The 26,933-nt window shown below is 35.4% G+C and overlaps 1 protein-coding gene across 1 annotated transcript in view; it reads left to right on the top strand.

Annotated features, from left to right (window-relative positions):
* Positions 1-26,933, top strand: part of SH3RF1 (SH3 domain containing ring finger 1) — an 83,784-nt gene that overhangs the window by 41,776 nt on the left and 15,075 nt on the right. Inside the window, exons 3-7 of the mRNA XM_053974904.1 lie at positions 9,341-9,616; positions 10,233-10,328; positions 16,140-16,442; positions 17,297-17,407; positions 24,821-24,975. Of these exons, the coding sequence (XP_053830879.1) occupies positions 9,341-9,616; positions 10,233-10,328; positions 16,140-16,442; positions 17,297-17,407; positions 24,821-24,975 (941 nt within the window). The remainder of the gene's footprint in view (positions 1-9,340; positions 9,617-10,232; positions 10,329-16,139; positions 16,443-17,296; positions 17,408-24,820; positions 24,976-26,933) is intronic.

Here is a 26,933-nt window from a genome sequence, read left to right as displayed (position 1 = left end):
CCTGTGTCCCAGGGATTTGTTGAGAAACTGAATGTTCCAATCTTCTACACTAAGTAGATTAATGGGTTTTTTTTTCTTGTAAAGTAAGCAAGCAGAATGTGTTTTGTAAAGTGATTTGTAAAGTGCTGTTGTAAAGTTCAGTTTGTGAGAGAATTTCATATGTGGTTGGTAAAATGCATCTACTTTTCCAGTTTCTATGGCTTCTGTTTAATGCAAAAAATGAAAGAAGATAATGTATTCTGATTAGCCATGCAAAGACTGGCAGATGACTTAGTTCAATTTGTTACCACTACTCCAGCATAGCACAGCCTGGTAGTACGGCATTAATCATGGAATCTAGGTGTCACCAATGCCCTATGGCTTTATGTAGATTCCCTTTTATTTCTTCTAATGTGGTGAGCTTTTGTGTTAATATATTTTAAAAAAAAGATTGTATTAAACCAAGTGGAGGTATTTCTAAGCGTTGCAAGATAGTTTCTTTCTCTGAGATTGCTGTTGACTGTATCCCTTTAACTACTACATATGACACAGAAATCTCACCAGCTGTCATGTATGGTATGTCTGCCCCACTGACTGTGTAGATTACAGAAAGATGTTTTCTGGATGTTTAGGTGATTTTTTTTCCCTTTCTGGTGACTGATAGAAGTTATTATAAGGTTAGATGGCAGTTCAGTTAGTAGGGCAGATTTGAAATTATAACAGTTGCAGTTATTGCTGCTTTATTTGTGGAAGGGCGTATGAAGGTCTGTGGCTTCTCTAGCTGCCTCCCATTAAGCCAAAAGGAAAGAAAAGCATTCTGAGTTTACGTGAAAATTTCTCTTTGTTCTGGACTTGGAGCTCAGAATGGCACACATCTTGCTTAGGAATTAATTATTTGGCTGTTTAAGCAATTGCATTTATGGCTTTTGACAGTGAAAATAAATTCTAAATCACTGTATTAGAAGGATAAGTATGAATTGAGGCAGCAGCAAAAGAATGCCAAAGGTGTGTAATTTCCAGTTTATGTGGAAACTAAAATGAGTGAAAGGAAGAGCTATGTATTAGCCATGTAAGAAGGAATTTGGGGAAAGAGTTTAACATTGAGATGTGGTCTGTATTTTGGTAATGGTCAGAAGGGTTTTCTTTTATCTTGTTTTGTGATTTTATGTTTGTATAATAAGAAAAAAAGCAAGTTATATTTAAGAAACTCTTCACACTGGAAAGTTGTCATACTTCCTGTGACAGATTTTGGATGGGAGTGAGTAGTTGTGTACTAGGTAACTATGCAAAATGAGGCTTCTTGATAAACACAAAAGTACTATTTTGTAATTAGGTATTTTGAACAGGCAAATAATTCTGTACTCTTGAGCTTCAAGGATATATGTATCTTAGAAAAGTACTCGAGACCTATTATTTCAAAGTCTTTTGTTAGGTCTTAGGCTCTTGACCTTCATAGACTTTATCCTGATATTTTTTAATTTGTTTGCTTCTTTTCTCGCTACATTTTTCCAGTTCACTTTCTTCTTTTCTCACCTCACCAAAAAAAAGTTTGTCTTACCATTATAAAGACACTTTTTTCAAAGTGTCTAGCGGCTAGAAAATAATAAAAGTACATTAGTGGATTAGTAATCAACTCTGTCTATTTTGCTTTTTCCAAACTGTTCTTCAAAAAGAGGAAATTAATAACTGGGGGGTAATTTTCTGCAGTTTTATAGGGGTAGAGGAATTTGGAACAACAAAACTTCCAAAGCAGTCTGTGTTCCTGCCTTTCTGACTTTGGATATTCATGGGGGTTTTATTATTCCATAATAGTGAGAAATTGGATATGATTGGGGAACATTAGATATATTCTAACATCCCACCCTGAGACTTCTTCAGGGATGTACAGAAGTTAGTGGCACTTCAGAGTAGGACTAGTAAGTCCCACAATCCAGTCTCAGAGTTGTAGATGTATCCTTGCCAAGAGGGATGGATGTCTTTCTCTTTCCTTCTTCTTGGAGTATGCAGTGTTCTTGTCTTAGAAGCCATGGGTGATATTACCTGAAATGAGAGCACATTGGAAGTTACACTGCTAGGAGAATCTAAGTGCAGAGTGAACCTGTGCTGCTGTGCTGATATTAACTTGATGTGCAAAAAGAGATTAGGAGATCCATGCTGCTGTATGGTGGCACTGGGACAAGAAAAATGAAGTTTGATGGAAACATCAAATACCCATGAGTCAGAACACACCAAGAGAAAACCAATGAAGATAGTGGCACTTTCAGTTTGAGCATTGGTATTGGTGTAACAGCTTATAAGAGCAGATCTTTCAAACAAATCATTGCTTTTGGAAATAGTTATTTTATATAAACATCCTAGCTCTATGCATTGCACAGTTTAAGGTTTTGTTTAGATTCTTACAAGGATCTGGGGTTTTCAAAGCAAAAATCTTTTGTAGTAAACAATTAGTCAAAAGGTTTTTAAACATTCAGAATGGAATTGTTTGATATGCACATCAACAGCAATACACATCTGCATTCTCTTCTGCATCTTGAAAGTTACCTCCTCAGTCTTTCCTGTGCAGACAGTTTTCTCATAATTAATTTTGTTTGCTTGTGGAAGAAGCAATCTTGAACATGTCAAGTCCATACAGTTAAAGTATTCGGGGACTTGCTGTGTGCAGGGTATAATTCTTTTCTCCTCCACTTTCTCCTATTTTTTACTTACTTATTTTATTAACTTAGGAGCTTACTTTTGTGGAAAGTGTTCAGAATTTTCTTTACTTAACAAAATTTGGGAAAGGAAGTAGCTGAGAACTTTTCATTTTGACTAGGCAAAGAAAAAAAGGCAGTATTCTGAAGACATTTTTTTTTAATTTGAAAATAAGTGTTTACAAAGGTGTGACACAGAAAGGGACTGGGAGAAGTGCATTTGGAAACTTTTGTAAATGTTCTTTCCTAACCTTCCATATTACTAGTGTGACTGCTTAGGCCTTAAGGCAACATCTTTAAATTCCTTTCATTCTCCTGTATTCCAGCTTTTAATTTCAAAACAACTTTGTGGGAAACAGTTGCTCATACTTACATTAAACAACCTTCTATTTATTTCTGAACATCAGACAAGAAAAAAAAAAAGCCAAAATGTTTTCTTCTAAAAGCTGTCAAGACAGAGGAAGTGAAGTGCTTTCATAAAATGGCTACTTTAAGTGGGCCATTGAGAATTTACCTCAGAAGAGCACATAAGAATTGCTTACATGAATAAAGGAACTACCCATCTGCTATAAAATACAGCTTTCTCTGGGTCTGTGCTGTGAAATTCTTCTGCAAGTTAGAGCAAAGTTAGCTGGTAAAGTCCTCAAAAGAGTCAGGCAAAGGGCTCTAGGAGCGATTGGTATGTCAACCTGCATTTGATGGATGAAACCTTGAAAGTTAGTAAAGTCTACTAAAGAATTTTTAACTTCAGTTAATTAAGCAACAGTAAAAATGTAATCCTAATTCCTCATTTATCAAGATCCTAAAATTTTTACTGATTGCAGTTAGTCAGCTTTTCCAAAAGTATAATAAATATGTTGGCTTGATTATATTTTTTATTGTATTTTTATTATATTTTTTATTGTCCTTGGTATTTTTCCTAAAGTAATTTTTCTTCAAAATTATGATTGGTATATGGGTTAAGTTACACACAGTTGGGTTTCAAACCCTGATCTCTTTGATCAGGGTAACCTGGCTAGCTAGTTTCCTCTTGATGCTAAACTTCTACTTTCATTAAAATCAAAAGCTGTATAGCGAATAACTATATTTAAATATAGCATTTCAAAACAACTACAAATTTGCACTGTTTTAAGTCAAATGTTTGGTCTTTTGCTTTATGTGTGTAGAGAAAAATGAGATTTAGTACAACTGTATCACAGGAAACTAGTAGAAATGAATATACTTACCAAAATTAACATTGTTCACTTCTTTAATCTAGTGAACTATTATATAAAAAACCCCAAACCCTGGTTTACTGTATTCAGTACAGCAATAGTAATTTATATCAGATGTTACCAAATGCTTGTTTTTATGGTTATTTCAGTATACTGGCAGCTTGATACAGCCTTCTGACATAAAATATCTTACTTTTTTGTCATCCAGATAGCAGGACCTCAGAGACACTTTATCTGAAAAAACCTCATATATATTTATGACCTCTGCAGGCTTCTGAGATAGTTCTGATGGAAGAAATATGTAAAGTTGATTTCTCTAACAAGTTAGTGTTGGGTACAGATGAATTACACTCAAGTCAGCCTTTCTTTGCACAAATCTGGACTTGTTTGAATTGTTCCTGAGATGACAAAAGTAAATGCAGGGAGCCAGCTTTTAACATTCTTCTTGGATTATGGAAACACTTTGTGTTCTGGAGCTCAAAAAGAAACAGGGAGATTTACTTTCAAATGTCTCTAGGTTGCTCTGTCCTACAAAACTGAGTATTTAATTTTTTTCAGGCCAAAGCAATATACCTATATCTTAACACAGGGAATGTGTTTTCTTCCTTTAGAAGGCAATCCAACTTGAGAAAACACATTTTTTAATATAAGCAGTTTATAAAGGTCTTTGGTAAAGTATTTTCATATGCTCTATGTCTCAAAATACATGAAAAGTTAAATGCAAGCAGAGAAGGAACAAAGGAGGTTGAAACAAAGAAAATTGAATTACACAGATCAGGTAGCTATAAATTAAGGCTTGAAACTACTTATTGGAGCCAGTGAGATGAAAGAGATAAAAAATACAGATGCGGAAGGGGATGTTCTTGCATGCAGGACTGGACTGCATAGTAAAGCCAAAGAAGGCAAGAAAGAGAAAATACACTTTAAAAAAAGTAATAGCAAGGATGCATTTGAAAGATCTGAATCAAGAAAGCAATAATATAAAATAAAATAGACCAGAAGATTAAAAGAAGTAATATTGTCCTTCAAAAGGTTTGAATGACTAGGAGTCTGAAGAGGAAATCTCAGGTTTACTTGTACCTACTGGAGAATGTACACATTAAGAACTCACTTGACCCAAATCTGCCTTGCAAACAAGTTTTGGCTGCAAACATTTCCATTATGTTATCCTTATGTAAAAGCACCTTCCACTGGCAGGCAAATATGTCTTACTGTTTTTTTGGGGGGGAAAAAAAAAAGAGTTGATTGAAAAAAGTACCTCTGTATCACTAGACTTACTGTACTTCTAATTGGTGTGTAATTTGAAGGTTTTTTGTGGTAATTTCTCATCTTGTCATGGTCATTAATGTGACTCTTGGTTTGATTTAGGAATTGCGTGGAAAGAAAGCAAAATTGTAGGTGAAAAAAAAAATACATTTTATGTCTTTCCTTGTAAGAAAGTTGCAAATAATGAATGTTAAAATGTGACATGGATCAACTTCCAGTGTTTAAATTTTCTGTAAAGAAAAGCCTAAAAACTGCTGCTGAGGTATCTGAGCAAGCTGGATTTTTCTGGGAGCTGATAGAGCATGTAGCCAGTTTCAGAAAAATGTTTTTGTCTAACTACCAACATAAGCAGTACTCCTATAAAAGGTATTACTTCCTGGCCTCTTGAAAACACTCAGTGTCTAAGAAGCTCAGACAGGTGAAACCAGTGTAATTATTCTGGGTAAATTCAACTAGCTCATGGGGGAAGCCCAGCCACTTCCCAATCTTGCAGCCAGAGAACAGGGAATGCCTGGCTTGCTTGGAAAAGCGACAGCCAGCAGCACCGTGTCTGGGAGGCTTCAAAAGAAACAGAGATGCAGATGATCCAGTATCTGTTCCATTAATTTCCTTGAGAGAGGGTTTACTATTTTTTGCTACTTAAGCTAATGTTGGTTCTTCAAGTGCAGTATGTACAGACTGAGCACTGTTTTGTGCCAGTGTAAGCATATTTACATTTGGGCTTCTGCCATTAAAACTCCTTTTTTAAAGGAAATCAGATCTCGTGTTTCTCCGCAGGCATAAGTTTCTCTTGGCTTAAGCTTATGAAAAATACATAGAGTTGCATATTGCCCATTAAAAAAATAAAAGTAAAGTTCGAAATAAGGTGAATGAAAACAAAAGTATAAATCCAAAGAGCAAAATTGTGCATTCTGTAGGTTTCTAAGACAAAATATCTGGGTTAGGAGAAGAAATCCTGAGCCTCATATATATATGAACGCATATGCATTTTTTCATATTCTTTTTAAGCCATTTGTTTTGATGTCATAATGTATTATTTTCATGTATGAAAATACATTATTTTCATAATGTATTAAAGGAATCTGGCATCTGAAATATATGTTTATATCCATGCCTTTGCTAAAAATTAATTTAAACAGTTTGTCTAGCAGCAGTAACATTAGAAGTTCAGATATTTTTGCATAAGGACTAAGGAAATAATTCTAAGAACCTGTCATGTGGAATCTTTCTGAATTTTATATTTTAACTTCCTAAAATGGTTTTTGTCTTTGTTTTGTTGTTACTGTTGTTGTTGTTGCTTACTCAAAGAGGTGGCAGGGTAAGTGGCAGCTGTAAACTTAAGGGTAGGCTGCAAAGTTTTTCTTCCAAAGCCTTTCTTTCATGTTTAGCCAAGTGAGAGACATGGAGTGAAATGTAAACTCTGGCTTGGCATGTCCTCATGGCCATCTCTGCTGGTGAGCAGCCAGAGGGGCAGAAGGGGGGCTGAAGCTGCCTAGCCACAAGGGTCCGGAAGGCGCCGGCCATGAGCCGCCACTCCAGGTTGCTCAGAGGAGGAGGAATGTGAAGATGGTGCTTGAGGGCTCTTGATCCTGTACCCCTGAAAGCAGCCCTCCCCATTGCACCCGCTCTTTCTCACTTCATCCTCGCTCTGGGACAGAAGGGAAAGTCATCCACTTCTCCACTCAGTCATTTACTACTTCTCTTTAATCCCTGGGAGTCCAACTGGGAGCTGTGTGTTTTGCTGAACTTTGTTTTATTTGGAATTATGGACTGGAACCATTTCTATTTAACGTGGGAAACAAGCTTTGCAGAAACTCAACCTTTACACTGGAAAAGGAACTTCCCATAAAGCATAAACAGATGTTTGTACTTCTGTATGCAGATTTGTTTGTGGGAGCCTTTGTGATAAACTGCATAAATGCAATATGGAGTTCTAAAAATTAAATTATGACAAATGAGTTTGATTGCCTTGATATGATCTGCACTGGTACTCCTGGCTTGTTTTGTTTATTTTTAAAAAGATTTTTTTCCAACTGTATTTTATATAAAAAGCTGATCTAAAAACCTATTCCTCAGCGTGGGGACATAGAAAGCTTTCTCCCAGGACAATGGGGAGATTCCTGGGAGAAGTGAAACTACTTCCTCCAGTGCAAGAGAGATTTCTATATCCTGTAGTAGCCATAATTGCTTGGGGCCCACTTTCTGTCAAGTAATTCTTGGCTCCTAATACTTTTGTTTGGGTGTTTGTTTGCTTGTTTGTTATTGTGATGGAAAGAGATAAGCAAGCAGTGTTTCCTCTCTTGTTCAGAGGTGTTTCTTTTTGCTTCCTCTCCCTCGAAGTTCTCTCTTTGCACTTGTTCATACTCCATCTGCACTGACTGCTTCCTTCGTTCTGTCTCTGTACTCTGCAGAGAACATAAAACTAAAAAATACACACACACACATATATTTATATATATGTATATATGTATATATATAAATTTTTAATTCTTCTATTCTGGCCATTAATTCTCCCCTCACTTGGCTGAGGCCCACAGATTCCCTACTTGGTGTCTTTTTCCATATCCAGGTTTGTATAGAGTGTGTCATAATAGTGCACTGATGCAATTAAGTGTGATCATGAAGAACAATATTATTTGCTTCAGTTTGGAGATCACCAATTGTGAACAGTTGCTTGGATCCCGCTAATATAATATTTTTCATATTCATCCTGGAGACAATAGAATGAAGTTGGATTTTCCTGTATTCATATGTAAATCATACTCCTCTGTACCTATGTATATACACACATGGTTTTCCTTTGACTGTTTGGCATAGAAAAAAGGTTACTAGAGAAATTAATCTTTGAGATATTATTTATACATTTGAGACATTAATATACATGTACAAAAATTAAAGCTGTCCAAACAAATTGGATTATATTGAAAGATAAAATTTTGTTAAATGTGATATACTTATCAAAACTCTGTCTTCTGCCCAATGAACAGACTCAAAATGATAATTCCTTCTGAGAATTTTCTTACATTGTATGTGATTTCTTGAGATATTGCAAGTGCAGCTCCGGTTTACAATCTGAGCTGGTGAAAGACTTGAGAGGAGAGACATACTATAGGGTAGATGTGGCAAATCATATTGGCAACCTTGAATTTCATTAAATTTTGCCTTTTCCATATGGGAAAATTTTTGCATCTAAGATATGAAATACTGTGCTCTGTGTGACCATAAAGGCTGCCTTTGCTTTGGAAAGACTATATTGGTAATGCAAGTTACTGCTGTTTGCATCATTAAGAGGGTAAGCACTCCTCCAGGTATTTAAATTTGGAGAAAAGACAGTTTTGAAGGCAGTAGCCCTAACACTAGAGTTTTACATCTCTCTCTTGCAAAATTTGGAGATACAGGCTGAGCAATTAAAAAATAATACCTGCAATGTATATAAGGGATGGTGACAGTGTTAAATTCCAATCCTTCTGATCTGCATTCAAGAGCAGCACCAATGATCTACAGTTTTCAGATGTTGTAGAGGAATCAAGTGAAGGAGATGCAAGGATGCACACCTTCAACAGATCTTTTCCAGTGATTCTTATCAGCTTATTTAATTCAATTAAAAGAGTTGCTCCAGGATGAAATTTTTCATTTTTAATAAACTGAAATTTGTTTTTCAAGCTGGAAAACACCTCCTTTATGTCTTCATCTTTATTTTTCTCTGCCCATGAAGTAAATAAGGTGAAGAAGATAATAAGAAAGTCACGCAGGAAAAGTGCCTTAAAGGTCTTACAGCAAATTTTTTATTCCAGTGTTATATTTTCTTGCAGCATTTTTCTGCCAGTGGTCTCTCAAGTGAACAGGTTGCTTTCCAATTTGCTTGCTTTATTTTTTTAATGTTTAATCATATTGAATTAGTACATAAGGGTTAAAGCATTATGTTTTTCTAGCAACTTTGTATGATTAAAAATCGTAATGAAACTTAGAGGGATGTTAAGACTGTAGAGAACTGAAACTCTTCCCACTTGTATGGGTAAAAACCAGTAGAATCATTGCAATAAAATATGTGTATAATTTTACTTTGCAATTTCATACTTTGCAGCTTCATTCATACTCTCCAAAAAGATATCCAAAAAGATATCCAAAAAGATAAATTCTATTTAGTTATGCTCATCTAATTCTAATGATTATTTCTTTCTTTTTCTTTAGGGTGTACCTCAATTACCATGTGCCAAAGCATTGTATAACTATGAGGGAAAAGAACCTGGAGATCTTAAATTCAGTAAAGGAGACATCATCATTTTACGTCGACAGGTGGATGAAAATTGGTATCATGGAGAAGTCAATGGCATCCATGGCTTTTTTCCTACCAATTTTGTTCAGATTATTAAACCTTTACCTCAGCCTCCGCCTCAGTGCAAAGCACTTTATGATTTTGAAGTAAAAGACAAGGAAGCAGATAAAGACTGTTTACCATTTGCAAAGGTAAAAAGAGAATACAATAATAATAATTCTAATTCTAATAATTTCATTCACTTGGATAAGAAATAATACAACTGTTTTGTAGTCTTATCTGCATTTCTCTTTGGAGCTGCACACATATAAAAAGGACAAGTAATTCTGCAAGTATTTCTCCTATATTGATTAGTTTTGCATTCTCTTTCTAAATTACATATAATTGGTATGCTGTTTTATTTCTGAGAATGCATTTTTTTCATACTTGCAGTAGTGATGTTCCTAATTTATGAGAAATAAGCTAGGTTGTGTATTAAAAACATTCCATCTTCTAAAGAAACACTCAAATTGCAGATGTGAAAGAAGTCATATCACTAGCAATGTTCTTAAGTAGAAAAACAACATCATGGGAAGGTTAGGTAATGAGTCAGTTGAGGAGGTTATGGTTCTGTTGATTAATGCCAAGGAATTAAAGGGGGGCTGTGAGTAACATGGACCCCAAAAGCAGCATATTATTCTTACAGAGTGCCTTCTCTGTGGTTCTTGTCCATGTCCTGCCTTCTCTGATTACTCCTGTGTTATGGAGGAAAATTAAATGAGAAGTTAAATTAGAGCTGGGAGACATAATCACTGCATGTTCACACAGGATGATGTTCTGACTGTAATTCGCCGTGTGGATGAAAACTGGGCAGAAGGAATGCTGGCTGACAAGATAGGAATATTTCCAATTTCATATGTTGAGGTGAGTAAAGCTGGGTCCTCAGTAAGGCTGTGCCTACTGTATGTTTAATTTTCTGAAAGGAAAAATAATCAGTACTGGTGATCATTCTAAAATAGCCTCAGATATAAATAATCTTAGACCTAAAATGCTCTTTGGGAGTTAATGGCTTCAGCAGTTGAATCAGTGATTTTCACGTAGCTATTTGATACCTATTTTTATTGAATAGAATTGAAATGAGTGTAATTGGAGGCAATCACTATGTTTTCTTGTTAATACTGGAGTCATGCAGTCAATCCAAACCACACTTAGCCACAAAGTCAGCAAGTCAGGGAAATAGTTAGCTTTGCACTGTCCCTAATATCCACCTCTCAAAACCAAATTAGCACAAGTAGGACATCAAAGGATATAGTTTGTTTTTAAACAGGTAAAGGATCGGCTTTTTCATCAAGAGAGCATATATAAAACCTTCTCCATCTTTCTGCATTTGTCATATGTTACAACAATTTACAGTAAGAGGTAGCAGTTGAGAAAATTTCACCAACCTTTTAAATTTTAAGAGTTGAAAGCTGTATCTTTTATATAGAAAGACATCAGTGATTAGGAACGGTGTGTACAGCCACAATGATAATTCAAATTTGCATTACAGAAAGATACAAAGGTTTGGAATAGTGTTTGTCCTTTTCTGATAGGTATGCTGTGAATACTTGGTATGATATACTTCCCTGCACTGACAGTATTTGATTTAAATAATTGAAACAGAATGATGAAAGAAAAAAATATTTTCACATTATCTCTGGGATGAGAAATATGTACTTCAGGTCACAGAAGAAATGTGTAACCGTACTAAGAATCAAGTCAGGTTTTATTAATTCAATTTCTGAATCCTATAATGAGATGGGAACTTCAAAAAACACTACTGCTTTCAACCAAAATAGAATTTATTATTTTTAAAAAGGAAAAGATATATTTATTTTTATAGCTTGATGCAAGGATCTGTATATCTGGGGATAGAAAACTTCACATGACTGTAAAAACAAGAAGACCAAAAAAGTTTCAACTTGCTTACTGCAATTTTGGCTTCAGTTTAAGATGTTTTTAAAAGCCAATTTAACAATTTTTTGCCCTTGGGTATTCTTTTCTAGCTTCTTGCAATTAACTGCCCCTTCAATTCAGCCAGTAAAGCTTTTTGTAGTGTTTTTTCAAACTAAGTTACTTAGCCTTCTTAGAAAAAGCCCTTTCCTAGGGCTGCCACTTGAGCTATTTAGCTAATAACTACATTCCTATCTCTACAAAAGTTGCAAAAAGGCCTTGAAAAAAAATATGTAAAAGTGAAAGTCACAAAATATATTTCTGTTAATGTTTTAAACTGATTCCATCAACTAAGAAAATGTATTTTCCATAAACCCTTTTAAAACAGGCACCAACACTTAAGTAAGTATACATTCTCAAATCCCCACTAAAGTGGAATGGAAAGTTTAGAATGATAAATTATACCCTAAGAGTTACTTCAAATCAGATAGCTGGGGTTTTTTCAGTATATACTAAACTGAAATGCATGCTGTAGTGGAGGGCAGTGGGATGTGCAGTAAAATATGGGTTTGAATTTTGAAATGCCTGGTTTCTGTACATAACTGTTGTTCTGGAAAATATACAGACAACTGATAGAAACAAGTATAGCAAAGCATTCTTGCCTATTTTATGAAAGACAATGAAGATGAAAAATAATTAATATTTTTGAAAGATTTTTATATGGTAGTTTTCATTGAATTTCCCAATCCTGTAATCATTGCCTATTTTTGGAGAATTCTATCATGTTATAATGACAGACATACCTTTTACCTTGTGTATGTTAGTCCACATCCTTTTATTTAAACATGTGAATTAGTAGCTCCTAGAGATTTTTTTATTAGAGATTATCTGAAGTCATTAACTATAAAATGAGCGTAGTCTGTGATGTTTATTCTGTAATATAGGTGTAATAATTGAGATATTTCTTGTACAGTGAGGATAAGTCCATGAAAATCTCTGATTATATTTGAGGACAAATTTTGCCCTATTATGATTCAATGTTCACTACTGTGATCCTTTCTTTTCAAACTTTCACATATTAAATTTGTGGTAATAATAAAAGTGAGACTGAACACATTTTGAGAGAAATTTTAAGAATGATTCTATTAAATCAAGTTAACACTTACAGTTATCTCTGTTCCAAAAAGAAAGATTATTCATAACTAAACAGATATTATTAGATTTTTTTCTGAAAAATTGCAGTTCTGGGTACAATATACATTTCTTAGACCTCAGATTGGATGTTTTGACTTAGTTTAACACTTCATAAACAAATACAAATGCCCAGAATAGAACAAAAGTCAGGGAAAAGAAATTGCTCTCCAATCAAATTGTCAGTAGAAAATAATGTCAGCTTTTGTTTACTTTTGTGTGAGTAAAGAACACCGGAATTAATTTTTAAAATAAGTGTAGCAAAGCACAACTCTTAGAGACCTTGCAGTAGGCATAATTCCTGCAGACATCTGCAGGCAGAAGAAAGCTGTGTGCTGACCTGCTGTGGCACCGAGATGTGGCTCAGCCAACTACCTCTGTCCTGCCCTGCTTGGAAAGTTCTTCAGTTTCCTGGAGTTTGGTGGGAAAAGGGAATTGGATTTCAGGCTTCCTGTTACAGCAAATATTTTGTTGAATGGGAAAAAAAAGAAAAAAAGTGAATGTAAAGACTGAAGTAAAGAAGCCTCAATGAAAATATATCCATTAAGGAAAACAACTGATGTAGGAACTATGGGCCTAGGTACATAGGTATTTGTTGCAGAAAGGAATGCTAGAATGAAACACTTCATAGCATGACTTGGATTCAGTCCCTTGGTGATCTTGAATATCTGCTAGCCATTTCATTGGAGAATGCATGCAGGTTCTTAATTTCTCTTCTCGAGGAAGAGAAGTAAACTGCACTCTGCAAAAAATTCTGCAGCTATTGCTGTCCCCAGGTTACTTCAAAGAGGAAGCCAGAAATCAGTTCTCTTCCATTTTCAGATTCATGCAACTGTTGTTTGCTTGCTTCTCTGCATAAAAAAGCACAGTATGCTGCTTTTATTTGAATCCGTCATGAACTGATCTTATGGGCAAGCCTTAACTTTTCCCTAATAGGTTGTTCACTGTGTAGAATAATCAGATTCTGCAGGCATTGATAGCTCCTGGAAGTAAACAAATATAATTAGGTGTAACAGGTACCTTGGGATGCTGTTAGCAAAGTGGCTTTTGGTTTTCTTTTTCATTCCTCTGTGATCCCTTAACTTCTCTGATTAGGTAGTTCTTTGCAAATAAGGATGTAGATTACATGAGAATAGAAACAGTTGCAGCCATTGTATCAACAGGATGGAATACCTAGATTCTCAGGAAGGACTTGCAGAATTTCAATCTGACTTGAAAAAAAAAATAAAATGTGCAAAATAGACTTTGGAAAGCCTGCATGTTTGTCATGATGACAAATAAGACCCTGACAAGCTGAACAGCAGAGTAGACGTTCTTTGGTCTTATTTTCTACTTGTTTCATATGCTTCAGCCTCAATGTTTTGTAATGAAATCATGTTTTCACTGGTCTGTTTAAAGTATGTTTGATCTAAATTTAAAATTCATTAATCATCTAAATAATGGGCTTCATTGGAGAAAACGGTATGTTTCTGTCTTCCGTTATACACAAGTAATACAACATTATTTTGATCCATATGATCAATTTTGAGTAATAATCGGAGGGAAAATCTGGCATCCACCTTTTTCATAGGATTGTTTACTGCTCTGACATTGTCTTCTATCCTTCCTTCTTACAAGAAAGATGGAGAGGGACTTTTTACAGGAGTATGTAGTGACAGGACACGGAGGAATGAACTCAAACTGGAAGAAGTTAGGTTATGATTAGATATTAGGAAGAAATTCTTTACTGTGAGGGTGGTGAGGAACTGAAACAGGGTGCCCAGGGAGGTTTTGGATGCTCCATCCCTGGAAGTGTTCAAGACCAGGTTGGATGGGACTCTGAGCAACCTCCTTCTAGTGGGAGATGTCCCTGTCCATGACAGACGGGTTGGAGTTTGATGATCTTGAAGGTCCCTTCCAACCCAAATGATTCTATGATTCTGTGATTCCAGTTCTCTTCAGCTGCATTCTAAACAATAAGAACATTTAGGAAAAGATTCTATATTCTTGACTTAATATCCTGTTTCAATGTCCCCATTATGCTCTTCCTCCACTACAGTATGTTCCATGTAGTTCTTCCTCTTCTGTAGAAGGTTTTTATGTCAACTCCTCATTGTTCCATTAGTTCTGGTTTTGAACTTCATCTCTTTTTTTCTGTATATACATGAAATTTCCTTCCAGATGACATCTTTCAAATATCACTTGCCAACCTCTTCTATATTAAAAAAAAAAAAATCTTTTTTTTTTACACTACCTTATATATCTGTAGATATCTACTTGTGTTCAGAATATAAGCTGGTCATGTGTGGGAGCTGCATTTAAATCAGTGTTGATGCTATCATGATTAATGGTTTGTTGTTTGTCTAGTAAAGTTTTGATGGGGTAAAATACTACTTTAAAAACTCTTCATAAGCATAGCAGGTATCTCAAGACTTGCAGGAAAATGGCAAAATAAATAGAAGAAATAATATGCTGAAGAATAGAAATAGGAATTCCACAGTGACTAATTTCATTCTTTCATTCTGATGTTCTTCAGAAAAGATCTTTCCTTTCTTCATAATCACCTACACTTTTCAAGTAACAGTATTCATATTTAGTGGTACATGTTCAGAAAACTGGTGCTGGTGTTATTTCAGCTCATGATTACATGAGAGTTCTGACATTATTATTTCTAACAGTGCTAAGATTTTCTGAAAATAAAGGGGGTTTGAAAAATGTAGAAGGTTTGTTTGTTGGTTTCCTCTCCTCCTCCCCATTATATAGCTTACATTTCATTGTAAGAAGAAAATGTGTGGGATTCCTCATTTCTTCATTGGAAATGAAGAATTTGTTTGCATTTAATGTAGTATTGTTGTTACAAATTAGCAGATAGAAAATCGCATTGTGAACAAAAATTGTTTAGCTAAGCTTAAAAAAAGAGGAAAAATGGCACAGAGATGGTGCCTCTACATTAGAAAATTCAGAAATTGAGAAGGTATTTCCATAAAATTTCCCGTATATGTTTCTTTTCTCTTTATGCCATTTTATGCCTGTATAGGTGCCTGTTGCCAGGCAGTATACAGATATAGTTGGGTATTTAGTCTGTCCTACTGTGTTCTTAAACCTGCATTGAGGAAGCCTGTGTTTTCATTGCTGGTAGTGTTAAAGATGTGCACAAGTACCAAGGGATACTAGGAGGAATATCTTCAAGAGCCCGCATGCAAATGTGTGGGATTGTGTCATACACAAAACAAAAAAATGGCTGAAAATGACAGAAACATCCAAGAAGTTTTGTAAGACAGATTTTTCTGCTTTAAGGTCAAAGGGAACCAGTGTGTTTTAGTCTGACTTCTAGATGATACAGGCAGTGGTTATTGCTGAATTGATGCATGTCTGGACGTGGCATTGTGTCCTTTATTGATGAAATTTTACCTCTGATGGTAAAATTTCATACCAGCCCAACAGAAAGTGTGTTGAGTTTGTAGTGAATGATTTGTCACTCTCTACTGACAGATTTGTAGACTAGGTTGGTATGCCACAGTTTGAAGTTGCGTGGTTGAGATTATTTTATGAATAAAAGGAAAAGAGATGTTTTTTTACATACAGGTGACTTTTATAAATAAAAAAATACTAACATGTTACTGGTTTTTGTAGTTTAACACAGCAGCCAAACAGTTGATAGAATTGGACAAGCCCTCAGGTTCTGCTGTTGACTCTGGTGAAGGTACCTCTGGGGCAGCCCACAACAATTCAACCCAAAAGCACACCGATACTAAGAAAAACACCAAAAAACGACACTCTTTTACCTCCCTCACCATGTCCAACAAGGCTTCTCAGTCTTCTCAGAATCGCCACTCCATGGAAATCAGTCCTCCTGTCCTCATCAGCTCCAGCAACCCAACGGCAGCAGCCCGCATAAGTGAGCTGACGGGACTGTCCTGTAGTGCCCCCTCTCAGGTAATTCACATGACATCAGCTAGAGCTATAAAGGCTTCTGATCTTGTCACATTACTTATGTCAAGGTATTAATTATGTCTAATTAACAATAAATATACACTTTCAAAAAACTTATCTTCCAACGTGGGAACATTTAAGGAAAATGTTTTCCAACACTTCTTATATGATAGCAAATAGTTTTGGTCTTGTAGACTAGGTTTTTTTTGCAGTTGTTGTGTTCTAAAGTGCCACAAAGATCTTTATTAAACTGTGGAAACTAGAAACTGGAACAATATAATTTCTGGATTTCTTTTTTCTAAATTGAATATAATAATGAATATTAATAAAGTACATGCTATAAAAGTAAAATATTCAACTTGAAGATTATAAAAATTCCAGAAATTTAGCATATTAATCTGTTTGTGGTAAGTAGAAATATTTATCTGACTTTATGTATTTGTTCAGCAGTTTATGAGAAACTGGCTGTTTCATATAGTGATTACACTTTGAGAAGAGAGCAATGGAGCCCAAGAGGTATATTGGTGATGTTTTACCTGAGCACATAAATGTGCTTTATTTGCACATCTTAGCATCTGGCAGCCTTTTATGGAAAAAAAAAAAGAAAGCTGATATTGGTTAAAAGTGTGTTTCACATAGCTGGTTCAGTGAAACTCCAAAGATTGAGAAATGTCAGCAAAAAAAAAGTGAGCAGTGTGATCCAATACTGTTTATGTGAGTATCTAACTAAAAATTAGGTTTTGTTTAAGGTTACAAGGAGTAGAATACTGGTGATTTTGACCATGGAGCTTACAGCTCTGTCAAAACCAGCTGTTATTAAACTACACAGAAGAACTGACCCTTTTTCTCTCTCTCAGGTTCATATTGGCACTACAGGGCTGATTGTGACTCCACCCCCCAGCAGCCCAGTCACAACAGGGCCTTCCTTCACCTTCCCCTCGGAAGTTACCTACCAAGCTGCTCTTGGTGTAAGTACTGCTTAAGAAAACTCAGCCTTCCCATTTTTCTTTGGTCTTGTACAGTATTTTTTTCCTCAAGTTCCAATATACTGATTTGAAATGGTGGTTCTATGGGAATTGTGTCTATGTGATAGATAATGGTATGAATTTAACTATAGCAAAAGCCCTATTGCTAAAATGTTTACATCTTGTCATGTATATCCATTTCTCCAGCTTTCCTCTGTAATTTATCCTTAGCAGACATGAGAAGCACACTTCCTTCCAGAACAGTCTTTCTTTTAAGCATGAGTAGAAAAGAGCTTATGCTGGGGGGAAAGTTTGGGAAAGCAAGCAGGTTCTACAAAAAACATCAACTTGGGACCACAGCTGCCAGGTGTTTCTCTCTTACTTAAGATTTTCAAGATTATCTGAAATAACTTCAAAAGTCTGCCGTCTCCTCATTAAATAAGGTGATTTTAGTTGCATGTACACCTGTGGCAGATGAATGTGTCTAGCATTTTGAAGTCAGGTTCTTGGGGATCAATAGGAAAACATGTAGCAAATGGCCATCTTTTAAAGGAAGAAATACATTGCAATACTGTTTCCTTTGAACAAATAACATGACATTTCCTTCAAAAAGTGCAGGATTTCATTCCAAAACCTGCTGGAATTCCTTAGTTTCCTATGCTTATGTTAGAAAAACTGTGGAATGCCATGTATCTACTGTATTCATCAGAGCCTTACTGCAATAAAAATTGTGGATACCAGTTTTCAGAGATCTTTAAGAGATCTTAATGTGACTTTAAATAAAGTTGTTGAAATTAAGTTTGTTCAGTCTAAAATTGTGCCCTTAATTTTTAAGGGGTGGGGCACAGTTGAATAATAGATCTTCACTTCAAAAAACCAAACAGACAAGCCAAACAAAAAACCCAGAGACTTGATCTTGTTCAGGTGTCTATCCTTGAAGTCTTTAAACCAAGTAAAATATGATGAATAGCCCTGCTGCTCAATAGGTCTAGTTTTGTTTTCAACTTTTAGCATTTGCATCATTTTACACATTTGTCTGCAAAATTTAAGGCACAATTATCTGTCTTGTGGTGTGAACTTTCTGTTGTTTATGAAAATGCTTAGGTGTGGCTTGGTCGCTTTTTGACAGATTTCTTTGGAACTCTTTAAGTTACAGTTTTCAGTCCTTTGAATTATGATGCTGTTGTTTTCTGAATGATCTCCAGTACTTCCTTTTGGCATGGTACATACATGGTGGCACATGCCAGAAGTGGGGCAATACTGCACAGTCTTTTTCAGTGAAGAAAATAGTGATAGTATAACCCTTTTGCCTGATTCTTGCCTGAATGTAGCATAAAGTTTACGTCTAGCTAAATATCCAGCCTGATGCCACAAATTTTCATCATCTTTTGTGAATTAGTAACTGCTCTCACTGAAGTAAATGTATTTCACATTCTTTGCTCTTCAGACAGATGACTTTATTATTAACAGTTATATATGGACCGTGTGCTTTTGCCCTGCCTTACTGAGTAAGGCAGATTGAGCTGTAGCTATGCTTTGTCATACTGTGGTTAAATTGTTGACTCCTTCAATCTGTGGATTATCTGTGTAATCCTCCTGTTAAATGAATGCTAATCTGGAAACAGTTAATAATCTCATTATATTTAGGTTAATATTTTAATGTCATGGAGCAGATGAGTTTAGAAAGGCCTCTTGAGGTTGTCTAGTGTAATCTCCCCTACTCAAGCAAGGCCACCTAGAGCCAGTTGCCCAGGACTGTGTCCAAATAGCTTTTGACTATCTCCAAGGATGGAGACTTCACAACCTGTGTACATTGTGGGCTCTTGTTTAAGTTTGTGTCCACCAGGAAGAACCCTCAGGTATTTTTTTGCCTATAAGGTTACATCTTATACTAGAAACAATTAGCTGCTTATATACTAATCCACTTAGTCTTTTATACTTCTTTCATCCTATCCTTCAGAAAATACCTGTGAGAACTGAGTAAACAGAATCACCCTAGGTGCTGTTTAACAGAATGCAAGTCCAGCTAACATACATGCTGCAAACATTGAGTAATTGATTTGATTTATGAGACAAGATTTGGAGAGGATTGAGCAGATAGCATTCAATGCATAATTTCAGAAGTTCTGTCAGAAGCTGCTTTTTTCTTTTGCTCTCAATAACAAACACTTCTGTTTGTTATTAAGAGTCAGGAGTTCTTTATTTGATGCCAGCATGGAAAAATACTTTCATTTGGTGGTGGTGCAAAGTCACTAAACCACCTCGGGTGCTTTATTTGCTTAAGCTTGTTCAAAGGCGATCTCACCCTGGGCATTCACAGGAATTAAATTGCAGTGCTAAATGCAGCGTGGAGAGAAACTCCTGCCATTGATTGTCCCATATCTTGGGGTGCTGCTTTCTCTTTGTGATAACCATGTTCCTGCTTATTTTTCCAATTAGGCATATAATTCCCATTGGGAACCTGAATTATTCTCTGCCACCCTCTTTAAAAGTCAATAGCCTTCTGTACATCATGTTCTATTTCTTCTTGACTTCTTTTCAGCATTACTAAAATGCAAGCTAGCAGCTCAGGTTAGAGTCAGGTTATTCCTGTGTTCTTTTATGATAGATGATATTAGATGATGATGCAGTTTGTAAAGTCACAGACTGTGAGGTACATCTTTTACTTACACTTCTCCTTGTGCCTCATCAGCTCTTGTTTTCATTTTAGAAATGTGCAAAATAGTTCTGACCAGTCAAGAGGGAAAGTGATGTTCTTGTTTCTCTAGATGTTTTCCTTCTGGAAATAACCTTCCTGACGTTCTGAATGTTAATTTTAAGCAGTGGAACAATTGTGATTTTATGAGAAGTGGTTGGCTTGAGTCCTTTTGCTCTTGTATTTTTTTGCTTTTGTAAGTGGAAATTCCTGTATTTCTTTAAGTTTCTTCCTTTAGCTTTTTTCTTAATTTCTGAATACTAAGCAACTGAGGAGAAAATTGTATGGGAACAGGATGAGTTTCTCTTTAGGATGAAGGTAGTTTATTTGATGTCCTTCCTATCAGTCGTTTTGGTGTTTATAACACCATTGAAAGTAATTGTTCTTTGAAAGCAAGGTGTTTATACACTTCTTTTATATAGTGCTAAACTCAGATTAAGGGAGAAAAAAGAAATCTGAGAGGATTGATGATTACCCATCACTGAAGAAAAGAATAATATATTCCTTTACAGTAATTCTGAATTTGTGCATCTTTGCTACATTTATCTGTCCTGAATCTCAAAGCAAGGAAAAGCTAGTGTCTTCTCTTATCTCCTGTAAGAAAGATGGCATTTTTATTGTCAGCAGGAGATAATTTTGAGCTGTCTTGTTGTTTAATAAATTTCTCTAAGACAGCTGGGATTAATTCGTAGCCCAAGGGAGTCTGTGACTCTTTTATCTGTATACATGTATAGGATTGTATTTTAGTTTTTTATGTTGCTCTGGTGGTTCAAAAATGCCAATTTTATTAATTTTATTTTGTCCATAATAATGTCTTGTAGATGCTCTCTGGTACCCAGTATCGTATGAAGTAAATAATTTACAAAGTTTCAGCCAAAATTGGCACAAATAAGCTTTAGGAATGAAAGTGTTCCTGTCAAGTGACCATATATGCTCTCTACTGCTTTTATCATTTAAGCAAATTTTAATTTTCCCTCAGAAAACTTGTGATAATTTATTTCAAAGTTTTATTTTGCATCAGCAGTTCTTTAGACAACAGCATTAATTCTTGGCTTGTGTTTTGAGGTTTGATTCTTTGAAATTGAAGAAGCTATGAACTGAGACAGACTTCTCACAGCCAGAGCTTTTGGCTGTGATATTATCTCTTGCACTGTTCTTTGGGACTTCCAACCACAGCTTTACCCTTAATTAGGGCATTAATTGGTCTGCTTATCTTGGCCACTGGCATTTTTGAACCTTGTAGGTGTTTAGTATATTTAAAGTTCTTTGCAAAATATAAATAACAGATGTCAAGTTCAGTAGTTGTTGGGTGAAAATATGCACATACAATTATGTAAGGCTCATCCACTTGGAAGGAAATTCTTGGATGTAATTTATAAGGTAGTTCTCTAATAGAGGAGATTGCCATAGATTTTACTGGAAAATAATCTTAATGTATGTGATTTGAACCATGATATGGGAAAAACAAACGAACTGTACCACAGCAAAGTTAGAATTACATTCAAAAGCAGCAGCAGAAAAACAATCTAGCAACAAAAGATAACTTATCTTCCTTTCAGTCTGCCTTTACAGTCTCTTGAGAAGTGAAAAGTGTTTTGTATTGCAGTCAATCTAGATGTCCATACTGCTACTTCTACAGATTGGAAATGTTCACTTTGAAATGGTGTCTTGGTGTGTGCACTTAGCTAGCAGAAAGAGTTGGTCTATATTTGGATGATTTGCGTTCACTTACGTGCTGAAGGTTTCAAAAATTAAAAGATACCTAATTATTCTGGTGTTGTTCTCTCATGCACAAAAGAGAAATTGCTCTTTATGTTGATGAATATAAAGTAGTTTGAATTATTATTAATGAGGCACAAGCTGTGGGGGTTATATAATACACTGATGACATTTAGCTCTTTTATGTAGTTCCAGTGTAAGTTCAATAGTGTAAGTCAGGAGGTTTTAATAAGAATTTTCCTAATTTTAATCAACTAAAATTCAAATCAGCTTTTGTTGTGAAGAGGAATCAGCAGGAAGAAACAATGAGGTTTTGTATGAGAGACCTGTTTTTGATAATGTATAGTTTAGGAATTTTGTTAAACATAAGCCTTAATTTGTTAGCCCTCAGGGAATTTTGCAAGCCATATATTTTTTCCTAGACATTGTGGGAGTGAAGACTGTTAATGAATGTTCTTTTCCACTGCTGTGCCTTTTATTATTCTTTGAGTGAGATGTTTACTGATCTTCAATTAACTGATATGGGAATGCAGCCTAATTATATTTAAGTTTAGTAATATGCATGTGTTTCTAGAGCATGACTATAGATACTTTTTGAAGTTGTAACATACATTAATTATCAAATAATGTAATTTTTCATCTTCCAATTAAAAAAAATAATTTATCACTTACTTGCTGGTTTATACGCTGGAAAGTACACCTGGTGTCTGAAAAGTAGTTGCAGAAACATTCAATTTTTTCCCCTCACCTACCTAAAATACTCTTAATTATTGCTGAGCATACTTTATTGAATCACATGTGGTTTGTGTATATTCTTTCACGGAATGTTGACTATGAGAGCCATCAAAACTAGCAAGTGCCCTGGAGGTAGGTGTGTTTCTCAACAGTTAGAAAAATAGTTACATGCCAGAAAGCTTCTTGAAAACTTGGCTAGATCATTTGGATCTATTTTAACAAGTTGTAGCAGTGCAAGCTGTGGACTGTTAGTCCTCTAAAGTCCATCAAGTAGTTTATTCAGATTTCTTGCCAAGTCTTTGAGAGTTTAATTGTGCTGTGGCTCACTGCTGGTCTCATTACCATATTGATAGACATGGTGAGGGGAGCAGAACCTGAATAAAGCAGAATAAAATAGAGCTGTGAAGGTGCCTTTATTGCAGCTAAAGCTTCAGTGTATATTATGTGTTCAAATGAATAAAATGCAATGCTCAGCATCTTCAGAGATGCAGGAAGTATGGAACCGTGACAGCCTTGATATTGCACATGATTAGGTTTAATTTTAAAGAATTCCAACTAATCATCTCCTAATGTGGATTTACAAGTTCTACCATATATAAAGAAATATAGATGCCTAAAAAAAGATTTAAATTGATATTCTATTGATAGGTTGCATGAAAGTCAGATGCTCACATTCAGCTTGGATTCAACTAAGACATTTGCTGAATGTCTTAACTGGGAGGGACAAGCAACTTCAGCTGTAAAACAGCTGAGAGAGAAATGTAGGTATTTCAGTGTGAATTATCTGGATATTTTAAAAAATTGTTGGGTAGAATATGAAGCAAATGCAATTGTCATTTTTGTAAAAAAACCTATAGGTATCAAAGCTCTCAGTGATGTTTCTCCAGCAGGTCATTTCTGTTTAGTGTTGGATACAAAAGAACATGTTAATATATGACCAGGAAAAAAAGCTTTAAATAAAATTGGGATATTTCATTATATAACATGCAATTTATACCATAGCTAAGCCTAACAATTTTGACTGAAACATTGTAAGAGTTGATCAGTTTTCTCTAGATTTGAAAGTCTTTAATTATGCAGTTCTTTACTGTGACTTGGCAGTGTAAAACTGGTTTAAAGAGCTGTCTTTTTATTAACATTTTCACCAAATGCAGCAAAGTAATAATCACACAGTGTAGCACTAAAACTCAGTTTCCATATAGGTTTTGGTTTGGAAAAATAGGGGAAAAAGGGCAAAACCCTTTAGAAGTGAAGTGTTTGAGGGCAATTAAAATGACTTTCAATTATATATGTTCCAAACTGATAATGTAATGCTGTACATTTATATGCTGATGTATTGGAAGCGCCAGGCACTACTAAAGGATATTTTGTTAATTAATATTCTAGTTCTGTAGGTTTTAGGAAGATTATGTTTGAAATTAATTCCGTTTCACTTTTTCAAAGGTAGGCGGTTTTTTATTACTCTTTTTGTGTGTGTTGTAACACAAATAGTTATTTTTGGAAGGGGGGAAGGAAAAGCTCTCCTTTTTTGAGTGCCTTTTCCCAGGAGTGTCAGTACACAAGGTCCTGAAGAATTGTCTGAGGCCTTACAGAGCAGAAGGTAACAATTGCTCCATTGATTCTAAAATGCACAGAAGTCTGTAGGCAGGACCCCCATTACGATCTATGGTGCCTTTTTACTGGGGTATTTGTTAAAGATTACCAATCTTGATACTACTGAATTTCAAAAGCTAACTCTTTCAACTAGAATAATAGGAGAAAGAGGTAACAATAGCTCAGTGATTATGGTCTCATATTGTGCTTGCTTTTGTAACCCATGCATCAAAAGAAAATTTCCCCCAGAAGGGGTGCTTTTGGGTGCACTGCAGCTGAATTGTATATTATGTTTCAGCTTCAGGTTACAAAAACAGTCATGTTATGAAGTACAGTCAGCAGCAGGATGCAAAATCTACCTCCTGGAAGGCTTCTGAATTTTTGTTGAGCCCTATCCTAAACATGTTATAACTAGAAACACCATTTTTCCTGAGCTGAGAAATTGCTTGTCATTTGCTTAATTAGCTGCCAAAACTTCAAGATTTCAAATGAAAAAAGAGAAATAGAGAGAAAGCTAATTCTCCAGTTATATTGTTACAGTAGGTAAAGCAATACTGGACTCAGTTGCTTTTTTCCACTTCCTTAGAATATCATGGTTTTTTTTCCCCAGCTAATTGAACTTATCAAACAATATTGATCATCTGTTGCTATTTTTTTTGTTCTTATAAAATCAGAATATGAATCCCCCACTTCCGCCACCACCTCTCTTGTCTGCTGCAATCATTGCATCGGCCACTTCTGGACCTCAGTCTACAAGTGTCATTCAAAGGTCTGCATCAGGATCAACTGACCAAGTGGCACATTTACGACAGCAAACTCGTCCAAGTGTGTGAGTAAAATTGAAACTTTTCTCCAGTCAGAAAAATGGAACGAGATCACTAACTTCACCTGTACGTTTAGCACAGCAGCTGGCTCTGTTCTGCTGGAATTCCCAAAAAGCCAAGCATGCAACTTAGAAAAAAAGCATGCAGAAAAGTGATATTGCGCATGATAGGCCCCAGACAGGCCCCATACTGAACATTGTTTATGTCTTAGCTAAATATAATCAGCTGTTGCTGTGTATAGAAAGAACTCACTTCAAAAATATAAAGTATTTATCACACAGGAGATGAGTGAATCCTTGCGTTAGCACTGAATACTGGATAACTCAAAAGTGTCATTTCACTGGAGTGAATTTATTCAATGTTTTCCATTATGTATGATATGAAAAGGCTATTCTCATATGGAATAATTTATGCCAAAACACAGAAAGTGCTGTATTTAATTTAGACTGTTAAATGTGTTACTGTCAGACTACTTGTGTCAGTTGCAATTGAAATTTGACTGAAGATTCTACAGTGCACTTAATTAGTGGGTGGCAATTGGGAATGAAGGCAGAAAGCTGCTAGTTAGCATTATGTCTTCACACTTGCAATACAAGCAAACGTGCGTCATCCTTTCAGTTGAAAATATTTGGTATATTAACATGTGTTGCTAGCAACATCTTTCTTCTTGAAAACTTCTTTGTGTGCAACTTGGGGAATAAGAATGATAAAAGAAAATGTAAAATTCAGGAGATGCTGAACTATCTATTGGGACAAGTTTGAATAAGGACTGCTTTTGTTCTGTTCTTTCATGTTGTCCCACCAGGTTTCCTCCCACTCCAAAAAAGCACCCTTCTTCTATAGCAGGTGCATCTGGATTTGGGCTGTTTCTTGGTATCAGGCATTTTAACATTGCTTCTTATGGATTATTGCACCTAGTGCAGTTAATCAAGTTCCCATCTCATTTACTCCCATCTTACATCTTCAAAGGGTTTGCTGTATTTGAGGATACTAATGAAATTCAGAATAAATTAACTAAAAGGGAAGTTAATGAACATCAATTAAAGCAGATCAATTGCTTTTCCATAGAGCTTCAGTGTGTGTGGCTTTGCAGATCACTGCTAAATCATGTACCAGGGAAACATCCTGCTGCCAGTGTTGCCTTCATGTGTTGCCTTTAAAGTGAATTTATTGCTTGCTTTGGGTACCTATCTTGCCTTTAAAGGATTTTTGTAGATATTGCAAAGTTTCTTGGGTGGACAGCAAGGAACAAAAATGTAATGCAAAAAGGAGAAGCATGCAATTAATGTTATTGTGACTGTGCACAAGAGAAATATTTTGATGAAAGGATGTTTTCTAAAGCCATTTTTTTGCCCTTGGTGTTACAAGGGGAGTGGGAAAGACTAGCACTGCAAGTAACTGTGGATCCTTTTTCATAAATGGGGTCTAACCATCTATTTAATTGGCTGCCTCTTGTGAAAAGCACATTTTAGAGAAAATGAGATTTATTGGAATGCTGTTTTCCATAGGCCTGGGTCAATAATTGTATATATGGTTCAAATGTTTTTTTTATGTTCAAATGTGGCAGAAAATAGAACACTGTGGTGGTTAAAACAGTATCACTTTCTAATAATAGAGAACTGTGCAACCTTATTAGAAAATTTCCCTAGGAACATTCCAAGATACAACTACAGGAGCTTCAGGGTTTTTTTTTAACTTTTTTCCCTAAGAATTTTTTTTTAAAGAAAAAATGCAAATGTTTCTCAACTCTCAATATGATTCAAAATGCACTGTATTGTGCTTTAGTGTTGCTTAGAAAACATAAAAGGAAATAAACTTTTTTATGGGTAACCACCTTACCCATAGACTTCAATTTCTAGTAACACATTTTTTTCTTTTGCACTGAAGTTTGCACAGGAGCTTCCAGTTTAGCAGTTTGAAATGTAGGTCTGAAACTGATCTTTCACTCCCAGCTACCAGAACT

Source organism: Vidua macroura, chromosome 4, assembly GCF_024509145.1.
Source record: "Vidua macroura isolate BioBank_ID:100142 chromosome 4, ASM2450914v1, whole genome shotgun sequence".
Taxonomy (NCBI): domain Eukaryota; kingdom Metazoa; phylum Chordata; class Aves; order Passeriformes; family Viduidae; genus Vidua; species Vidua macroura.
The sequence above is the reverse complement of the archived record's forward strand: the minus strand, read 5'-3'. Positions and strand labels throughout refer to the sequence as shown.